The sequence below is a fragment of the Canis lupus genome, chromosome 6 (genome assembly GCF_003254725.2).
Source record: "Canis lupus dingo isolate Sandy chromosome 6, ASM325472v2, whole genome shotgun sequence".
In the NCBI taxonomy this organism is placed as follows: Eukaryota; Metazoa; Chordata; class Mammalia; order Carnivora; family Canidae; genus Canis; species Canis lupus.
The window spans coordinates 42,187,129-42,197,261 of NC_064248.1; the positions used below are offsets into that span (position 1 = coordinate 42,187,129).

The 10,133-nt window shown below is 53.5% G+C and overlaps 1 protein-coding gene across 1 annotated transcript; it reads left to right on the top strand.

Annotated features, from left to right (window-relative positions):
- Positions 1–2,575: 2,575 nt before the first annotated feature.
- AMIGO1 (adhesion molecule with Ig like domain 1) lies at positions 2,576–7,949 on the top strand. The gene is made up of 2 exons (XM_025417346.3): positions 2,576–2,728; positions 3,129–7,949. The coding sequence occupies exon 2, from the start codon at positions 3,192–3,194 to the stop codon at positions 4,671–4,673; it is 1,482 nt and encodes a 493-aa protein (XP_025273131.1). The 5' UTR covers positions 2,576–2,728; positions 3,129–3,191; the 3' UTR covers positions 4,674–7,949.
- Positions 7,950–10,133: the final 2,184 nt, after the last annotated feature.

A 10,133-nucleotide genomic window follows, 5' to 3' on the forward strand; every position in this document is an offset into this window, starting at 1 on the left:
TTCCCCATCCCTAGAACATGGGATCTAGGGAAAGTTAGTATAGAATATGCGGAGGGGGATGGAATGGGAAGAGCATGTGTTTCATGGGGATACCTATACATAATAAATGATATACAGAATAAATGATCCCTTGATAATGACTGAATATGGATGATGGGTATATGAGAGTTCATTGTACTATTTTCTCTACTCTGTGTATATTTGAAATTTTTCAAAATAAAAAAATAGATATGATTTCAAAGATGATGTGAGTGATAACCTCCAAGATGGCCCCCAATGATCCTCTCCTTCTGGTATCCATGCCTTTGCATAGTCTTCTTTCATATTGAATCAGGGCTGGTCCATATGACCAAGATGGAGATAGCAGGCCTGACTTTGGAGAGCTAGGTCATTGGGACTTCTGCCTTGCTCTCTGTTGGCTCTCTTTCTCTCTTTTAAGATCTATTAATTTATTTATTCATGAGAGACACAGAGAGAGAGCCAGAGACATAGGCAGAGGGAGAAGCAGGCTCCCAGCAGGGAGCCCAATGTGGGACCTGCTCCCCAGACCCAGGGCCACACCCTGAGCAGAAGGCAGACGCCCTACTGCTGAGCCACCCCGGCGTCCCTCTCTTGGATCTCTTGCTCTAAAGGCTGTCAGCTACCATGCTGTGAGGACACTCAAGCAGTCTTGTAGTGAGGCCTTTATGGAGAGGAGCCAAGGCCTCCTACCAACAGCCAGCTGCAAGAACGAGCCATGTAGCAAGCCTCCATGGAGTTGATTTTCTAGCCCCAGTCAAACCTTCCCATGACTGCAGTTCCATCTGACATATGACTGCAATTTCATGAGAGGCCTCCAGGCCAGAACTGCCTGCCAGGTTACACCTGAATCTCTGACCAACAGAAACTGTGAAAGGCACTGAATATATATAGTTGTATTAAGCCACTGAATTTTGGGGTAATTTGTTATGCAGCAATAGAGTACTGTTTCGACGTCATCTCAGTATTTCCTACTCCCTGAAAACTCTCTCCACCTTATCATCAATGCTTCCAATGAACAGGAAAAGACCTTTCACACTGTGCATATGTTAACGTGCTAATACCCCTTGAAGAGATAGTACATTCACTTAAATTCAATGTAAAACATATGTGACAAATATAAATTCTTTCTTTTTAAAACTTAGCAGGTTAATGTATTGAGACATTAATTTCAGTCTTGCTCCTGCTGTTGTAAGAGACTGGAAAGAATAAAAAGGTAATTTCTCAGGCTCTATCATCCCAAGAATAGCTATAGTCTTGAGTTATAAGGTCTAAGGTCTCCTTACATCTCCCTCAGTCCATGTCCACCCCCCCACCCCACCGCCACCCTACACTGATTATCAGCTTCTTGATCAGAGGGTCCTGGGATCCAGCCCCATCAGGGTCTCTGGTCAGCAGGGAGCCCGCTTCTTCCTCTCCCTCTGCCCCTCCACTCCACTCATTCTGTTTCTCTAATAAATAAAAAATCTTAAAAAGAAAACAGCTTCTTGGTGTTAAAGAAGACCACCACCCTGACCGCCCCCCCCCCCCCCCCCCCCCCCCCGCCATCCCAGCTTTTCTTGGGGATTAGGTAATAAAGAAACTATGTTAGAATTGCTCCATAAGGGGAGGGGAAAGAACTGGTCCTGGTTCAGGAAGAGGGCAAGCAGCCAGGCCAAAGGGATGAATGGCTTTCCCCGGCCAGCCGGAAAGGTTCTGGAATTTCCAGACGTAGAAGGTTGTCCCTGGCTTGTAGGAAGTGTGTGTGTGTGTGTGTGTGTGTGTCAGGGATGCAGTAGGGATCGCTTCATGGGAAAACTGGGCACGTGGGATCGGGGGGCCTGGCCGTACACCAAAGACCGCACCTACCCCTTTACCTCCACTCCGGCCCACCTGCCCGGCCCGCTGTGCGAGCGTACCCGTCGGGGTACCCCGGGGGTGGGGGCATAGTAGCGAGACTGAGACACACACGGAAACAAGGCTCTTCCCAAACCTTTCCCCAAATCTTTGAGACTTCACAGCCCTAGAGAGAGAAGTGGGGGAACCTCAGAACGTGACTAATGAATCTCCCGCCAACACTGACAGGCGGGAGCCGAGCCAGATTTCTTTAATTTGTAGGATTCCAAGACGTGTGACGCTCCCTGCCCCGGAGTCCCCGGCAGCGAAGTCACTCCGGCTCGACCCAGCTTGGCCGGGAGCGGCTCCGGTCGGGGCAGGGGGGGCGGGGGGCGAGCGGAGCAGGCGGCCGGACCCCCGCCCCCGCGCCCCCCCCCGCGCCCTGCGGCCCCCGCGCCCCCCGCGCCCCCCGCGCCCGGGGGAGGGGCACCGGCGCGCGGCCGCTCGGCTCCGACACAAACACACGCACGTGCGCCCCGCCCCCGCCGCGCACGCGCCCCGAGGCTCCGGCGGCGGCGACGGGCGCGCGCGCGGTGCTCGCTGCCCCCACGCCGCTCCTCGGCTCGGCTCGCGGCGCCTCCCGCTCCCGGCCGGCTGCCCGCTCGGCTCCACGCCGGCCCCGCGGCCCCGGAGGCGGGGGGTGGGGGGCGGCGGGCCCTGCGGGTGCAGCGGGCGAGGCGGCGCGGAGCCGGCCGGCGCCCGGAGGCGATGGGGCCGAGCGCGGGCCGCTGCGGGAGGCGGGCGCCGCGACAGGCCGGCGGGTGAGGCGCCGCGGGCGGAGGCCGCGACGGAGCTCCCGGACCCGCCATGGGCTGAGACGCGTCCTTGCGAGCAGGTGCGGTGACCAGCGGCCCCGGGGTGCCCGCCGCGCAGGCCCCGGGGACCCCAGCCCCGGGAGCGGCCCTCCCCGCCCAGCCGGCGCCCCGCGGACCCCTGACCCCGCTGACCCCGCGGTCGAGGCGCCCCCCCCGCCCCCCGCCCCGCAGCCCTGGGACCCCAGCCCGGAGGCCCGGCGCCCGCCTCTCGGCTCCGTTGGGAGCCCACCGCCTGCGCAGCGCTTGGGAGCCCCGCGGCTCCTTTCCCTTCGAGCCCCACGTAGAGGGGGAGGGGGAATGTGACGGGGGGGGGGGGGAGCGAGGGGGGGTCAGTGCTACCTTCGCGAGCCCTCGTGGCCCCACACCCGCCACTGTCTCCCTTAAGCCTGCAGTGAAAGTGACCCTTCCTTATCCCACCAGAACATGCCCGGGTGACTCTCCCAGATCTTCCTAGTGGCCTTCCTCGCCCTTCCCAGTGACACTATGCAACCCCAGCGTGACCCTCGAGGCCTCTGGCTCCTGCTGCTGTCCTTGTTCCCGCTCCTCTTTGAGGTGGCCAGGGCCGGCCGTCCTGTGGTTAGCTGTCCTGCTGCCTGCCTGTGCGCCAGCAACATCCTCAGCTGCTCCAAGCAGCAGCTGCCCAACGTTCCCCACTCCTTACCCAGCTACACCGCGCTGTTAGACCTCAGCCACAACAACCTGAGCCGCCTGCGGGCCGAGTGGACCCCCACACGCCTGATCCACCTGCAGTCCCTGCTCCTGAGCCACAACCACCTGAATTTCATCTCCTCCGAGGCCTTTTCCCCAGTGCCCAACCTGCGCTACCTGGACCTCTCCTCCAACCAGCTGCGAACACTGGACGAGTTCCTGTTCAGCGAACTGCAGGCGCTGGAGGTGCTGCTGCTCTACAATAACCACATCATGGCAGTGGACCGCTGCGCCTTCGATGACATGGCCCAGCTACAGAAACTCTACTTGAGCCAGAACCAGATTTCCCGCTTCCCTCTGGAACTGGTCAAGGAAGGAGCCAAGCTACCCAAACTAACTCTCCTGGACCTGTCCTCCAACAAGCTGAAGAACTTACCGTTGCCCGACCTGCAGAAGCTGCCCGCCTGGATCAAGAATGGGCTGTACCTCCATAACAACCCCCTGCACTGCGACTGTGAGCTCTACCAGCTGTTTTCACACTGGCAGTACCGGCAGCTGAGCTCCGTGATGGACTTCCAGGAGGACCTGTACTGCATGAGCTCCAAGAAGCTGCACAATGTCTTCAACCTGAGTTTTCTCAACTGCAGCGAGTACAAGGAGCGGGCCTGGGAAGCGCACCTGGGTGACACCTTGACCATCAAGTGTGACACCAAGCAGCAGGGGATGACCAAGGTGTGGGTGACACCAAGCAATGAACGGGTGTTAGATGAGGTGGCCAACAGCACAGTGACAGTGTCCAAGGATGGCAGTCTTCATTTCCAGCAGGTGCAGGTTGAGGATGGGGGTGTGTATACCTGCTACGCCATGGGGGAGGCTTTCAATGAGACACTGTCTGTGGAGTTGAAAGTGTATAATTTCACCCTGCACGGCCACCATGACACCCTCAACACAGCCTATACCACCCTAGTGGGCTGTATCCTCAGTGTGGTCCTGGTCCTCATATACCTGTACCTTACCCCTTGCCGATGCTGGTGCCGGGGTGTCGAGAAACCGTCCAGCCATCAAGGAGACAGCCTCAGTTCGTCCATGCTTAGTACCACACCCAACCACGATCCCATGGCTGGTGGGGACAAGGATGATGGTTTTGACCGGCGGGTGGCCTTCCTGGAACCTGCTGGTCCCGGACAGGGTCAAAACGGCAAGCTCAAGCCAGGCAACACCCTGCCTGTGCCCGAGGCAACAGGCAAGGGCCCTCGGAGGATGTCGGATCCGGAGTCGGTCAGCTCGGTCTTCTCTGATACACCCATTGTGGTGTGAGCAGGATGGGTTGGTGGGGAGATTCCGCCCCAGGAGAGGTAATGCACCCCTGAAGGATATGAGGGGATGGAAGAGAGAGCTGGCTGCCCAAGGGAGTGGGTTCCCCCGACCTTGAGGGAATTGGTCACGGGTACCATAGCTAGCAAGACCTCAACCACGGTGTGGCCGCCACGACTTTCCATATGGATATACTAATCCTCAGGCAAGTGCTACCCCCTTACCCAAAGCCCTGGGAATTCTCAACCTGGTAGAGGAAGAGGAGCATGTCTGAGTTGGGTGGGAATGAGGAAGGGGTGGGGGGAAGAGCAGATTCCCTAAACTTTTTCGAGGTCATCCTTAGCTCCTTAAGAGAAAATCATTTTGGGGGAAAAATTTTTTTTGCTATCTCTGCCCACCCACACCTGTGATGTGTGTGCTGGGGGGTGGATCTTCCACGGGAGCCACCCTGGGGAAGAGCTGTAGTATCTTCTTTGGCCAGGAAGTCACACTTCACAGCCGGGGAAATTGGAAAAGCCTTTGGCAAAATGAATCGGGAAAAGGCTGAGACCTCAATCAATAACGCTCCCCAAAGCTGTCGTGATTTCCCACCAATGCCTCTTTCCCAACGAGTCCTGGATGGATGGATCTTTGCGGGAGCCTGGCCTGTTGCCTATCAGATATGGCAACAATGTGAGGTGTGGTATCTGTGCCAAGCCCTGGAACCAGTGACCCAGAGGGAGACAGCATGAACTGAGGGGTCTATGTCACGGCATAGGTGCCAGCACAAAACTTGTAGATGGGGGATAAACTCCAGATTTGCTAATTCTCCGGTTGGTGAAATCCTTGGTTAGTTAGCATTTGGTTCCCAGCGCCTATGTGTCAGACCAGGGTGGGGGCTGCTGAAGGCAGAGCTTTTATGGATGCTTGCCTCAGACCCGGGATGTGGGGCCACGTCAGCAGTGGGAGGAGGAGGAGGGCAAATCAGCCTCTGTTATGTAGCGTCCAGCTGGGCCTACCAGATTCCCTGATGCCATCTCTTCTCTCAGCTTCTTAGCAAGCTCAGGTGGGATTGAGTTTTCCCTGATATGCTGCTCTGCAAATGGAGGAACCCTGGAAGGTCTGGCCCCAGCTGCGTTAGACTGGGCTTGGGGACGGAGGGGACCAGTTATGTGTCTTCTCTATGTTGGCAAAGCAGCCTTGGTCCCCTCTTAGGTCTCACCCTGCTGCAAAGCTGAAGCATGGGATTTCATCATCCAAGGGGTTGGAATTGGGTGGTGGTCTCTGCCCCAGCATGGCAAGTTGGAGTGCAGCTTAGAGCTCGGCCCCTCTCCACAAGGTTCCAGGCAGTCTTGTAGCAGAGACAGTGGCACTAAACTTTCAGAAGGGAAGTTCTGCTGCCGGCAGCCCTCTCAGCCAGAGGTTTGTGCTGTTGGGGTGGTCAGGCCAGAGGAGCTTAAGAACAGGCCCAACATTCCATTCCATCCAGGGTTGTGGAATACTCTGGGCACAGAGATGACTGCACCCTTTGACTATACCGCAGGTCCAGGGAGATACCTGGGTGCTCCAAGCTCTGGCAAGGGGATGAGAGGAGCAAAGGTGAAAATGTTCTCTGACGTTGGTCTTTTTCAGTGTCTCCCCTTCTCCCAACCAAGCTCCCTGTCCATTGGAAGTTCTCCAGATCTTCTAGCTTTCTGACCTGCTCTTTAAGGTTCCAAGAGGTGTCCTCTCCCTACAGGTGAGGGATGCTTGCTAGGAGGGCCTGACTCCCGCTGCCTATTAAGATTGGGAAAGGGGACTGGAACTCACCATCTTCCCTTGTCTGTTCCTGGGATGTCAAGACTGCTGTCCATCCTTTATTAGTAACCTCATTTGTCAAGAGGTGCAGCATTTCCCTCAAGTACTTGCATGCTCCTAGGTATGCATGCTTCTAGGTGTGCATGCACACTAGCACCTTGACTTCCATCAGGACAGTGACTCTTTAGTCCCCACTAATTTCCCCTGTCACAGTGGGTTCCATCTATGAGCACAGCTTTGTGCAGACAACTTTCTTGCCCTATAGGAGAGACAGTGACTACGCCAGGCTCCCCAGATACAAACTCTTGTACTTTTCGTTTCCAAACTCCCTGAAGCTTTACCTAGCATCTCCCTGGCACTGAATAACTTCTCTGCAAAGGCTGGAGTTAGGAGAACCACAGGTTGAAGACCTGAGGAAAAGGGATGATGGGGGACTGGCCAGGTCTTCAGACCCCTCAGAAACCTCCTTTGGATAGAAGGTAATATATATGAGAAATAAATGGAGAACTGGGTCAGTGATGGACCCAGAAGGAAACTGGCAGGGGAACAAGCAGCTAGAAGTTATTCTTCCTGTGTTAGCTGCCCTGGAAAGACAGGGGCATGAAGGAAAAGTTGTCTTGTTGTATATTCCAGAGACTTCTGAGGATTTGTCACTGGAGCTATAGTAACCAGGCCACCCTCCTCAGACTTACTAGGGAACCTGGGAAAATCTCATCTCTCTGTAGTTCCCCACTAGGCACCAGCTAGGGCTTTGACAATCTTTAAAATAAATGTCAAATGAAATTGGCCTTCTAGAACATTCGGAGCTCCTGAGGACTAGGAAGGCCTTTTTCTTCAGAAGTACTACCCAGTTCAGGGAATAAGAAAAGACCCTGAGGCTCTAAGTCTCCCTACTATATCCATGAAGTAGCCTCCTTGTTTGAAAGACTGGTAGATATGTCTGGCTGCCCCACCAAGAGACTGAACTGATTGGCCTCTTCCCATGGTTTCAGTTGGTAGAACCCAAAGGTAAGCTTTCCACATGGGGGATTAGGTACTCAGCCTATATAAGCTCACGAGAACGTTGTGTAGGAAACTGCCAGTTCTGGTTATAAGAGAAGGCTGAGAAATCACTCCCTCCCTTCTTCCACCCTGCACCCATAAACCAGACATGTCTCCCAGGAAGCAGGTGTCCCTGGAGACAGAATATGACAGGGCTCTACAATCTGTCTGTGTGATTATTTGTGATCTTTTTTTTCTTTGCCTGTATTTATGGGGCTCCTAGGAAGGGGCCTGGAGAGGGTACACCCCACCTGGGGACAGTAAAGCCAACTGATTCCAATTTTCTGTGTGTTCTTACCTCTGTACTTCCTTGTGGCCCTGCTGGCAAAGCAAGCAGGCCTTCCTGTGTCCAGGACCCTGCCCCTCGCACTTATGTACACCCAGGCTGGCAAATCTTGGAGCCTCTGGGCTCTGAAAACTAGACTATGATCATTAAACCTGGCTTGAGTCTCTGTTCTGGCAGTCTGTGACTGGTTTATCTTTCTTTTCAGCCTGTGGGTGGGGCTCGCTGTACCTCATAAGTGTGTGCCCTAAGGAGAGGATACTTAAATGCTGTTATAAAGGCAAGAGTAGAATCCACATCCAGGCATGAAAATAGACCAGGGTCAAGGAACTTTGACCTGAGAGTAAATACGGTAGGCTCTGCAGGCCATGAACACTCCGTTACAGCTGCTTAGCCGTGCCATGGGAGCAGGAAGGCTGCCCCAGACAGTATATAAACTGATGATTGTGGCCCTGTTCCAGTAAAACTTTATTTACAGACATTAAAATTCGAATTTCATATCATTTTAACATGGCTTTTGAGTTTTTTCAACAATTTAAAAATGTAAGAACTCTTATTAGCTCACAGACCATACAAAACCCAGCTGTGGGCTGGTTTTAACCAGCAAAGGATAGTTTCCCAACCTGATAGATTCTCAAAAGAAATGTTACTGATGCTGTAGCAGGAGAGAGTTTAGAAATTCCTTAACCTGTGGCTACTCCCTGTAGATAATGAAGTCTTTCTGGATCCCTGGGGAGGAAGATCTGCCTCCCCACAGAGTTCTCTTAAAAGTCTAGATGAAGCCTACTAACTGTGCTATGGAAAAACGCTTGCACTGGATTAAAAGAATTGGTGGAAAGTAGCTAGCTCAGTTTCAGTATTTTGATTATTACCTGTATTTTTATCATACTGTAAATGGTAACTATCTTAGTTTGGCTAAAAGCATATTCATTGAATAGGCAGGTTACTATTCATTGACACTTTAATGTGTCCTAGGCATTGCAAAGAAAGAAATGCAACCCCCCACCTTCTTGGTACAGACACAGCCTATCAGAAATTGGACTGGATTCTACTAAACTCTGAACATGCATATTCTTTGGCTACTGTCTTGGTACTTCTGGAAGGGGACTGTCATGGTAGATTCCAAGAGGGGAGAGGAAATGGTATAAGGAAAAAAAGAAAACCCAGAATTTGAATCATTACCTGATTTGCTAAATTGGTAAAATCTTGACCAAAGGGCAGCCCTCCTCTGTCTGGAAAAGTTTTGTTCTCTCTGTGAGGAACCACCAAAGTGGTGAGAGGATGGAGATACCTTACTCCAGACACATCAGACAGATCAACCTTAGCAGTCCGTGAAATCACAGATGTTGATGCCAGAGTGCCCCCATAGTCTTGTAGCAGTTTTTCATTTTTTCAAAGCAGCTTTTGCTGTGGCTGATGTTGGCCAAGAAGAGGATGCTGGCAAAGAGAATGGGTCTGGGAAGACTGCTGGTGTTTCTGCCATCATGGCCTGTGCCAAGCCCTGTCTCTGAGCCTGCAAAGTCCTCGTGCTCCTTTCTCCCATTACGCCGGAGAAGTGCATGGCTGCATCTCAGCCCCCAAACCACAAGAAGTTCTCTAAGATTCTGGTCAAGACATGCGATGTTGTCGGTCATGTCTCGCAGCTCTCTCCTTAGCTCCTCTTATGTGGCATTTTGGAGGACTGGAGGAGGCTGATCGTACTGTTTGTTGCCTTGTAGAACCGAAGTTGAGAGTTCAGTTGCACCGGCCAGCCTAGTCTCCCTCTTGACTTCTCACCTCCTTCCCCTCTGCAGTTGTACTTCTTATACCACTTACCTTGGTCTCCCAGGAAACCAAGCTCCTTTCCCCATCCAAATCATAGGGACAGTTCAGACCTTTGCCTTAGGAAGGTTGGCTTTTCTGGTCTGGCGGCAGTGAGCCCATGCTCCCCCTCCCGGGGCTCGAGAGGAAGGCTAAAAAGCAGCTGCCACATCAAGCCCCTTCATCAGGCTTCCATGCTGTTGGGCAGGAAATACCAAGTGGTAAAGATGCACAGACCAGCCCTGAGGTCTTCCAGTCTATGTCCAGTTACTGTCCCAGAAACTTAGAGGGTGTGGAACTGTGGCCTGAGAACCACCCTTCTGTGAGCCAGGACATGGAACCCTGCAGGGAGACTTCCTGGCACAGGCATACAGAAGGTGAGAGTCCTTGGCCCCAAAGTTAGGGGTGTGTGTATACACATGCATGTGTAGGTGTGCAAACATGCACATAGGGTGAGGAGTGCCATACCTGGGCAGAACTCCGTGCTGCTTTCCTCTCACTTTCCGCTGCTCCCTCCCTTGGCCAGTTTATTTTTGGTGGGGTCCAGCTGGAAAGGCCCAGCT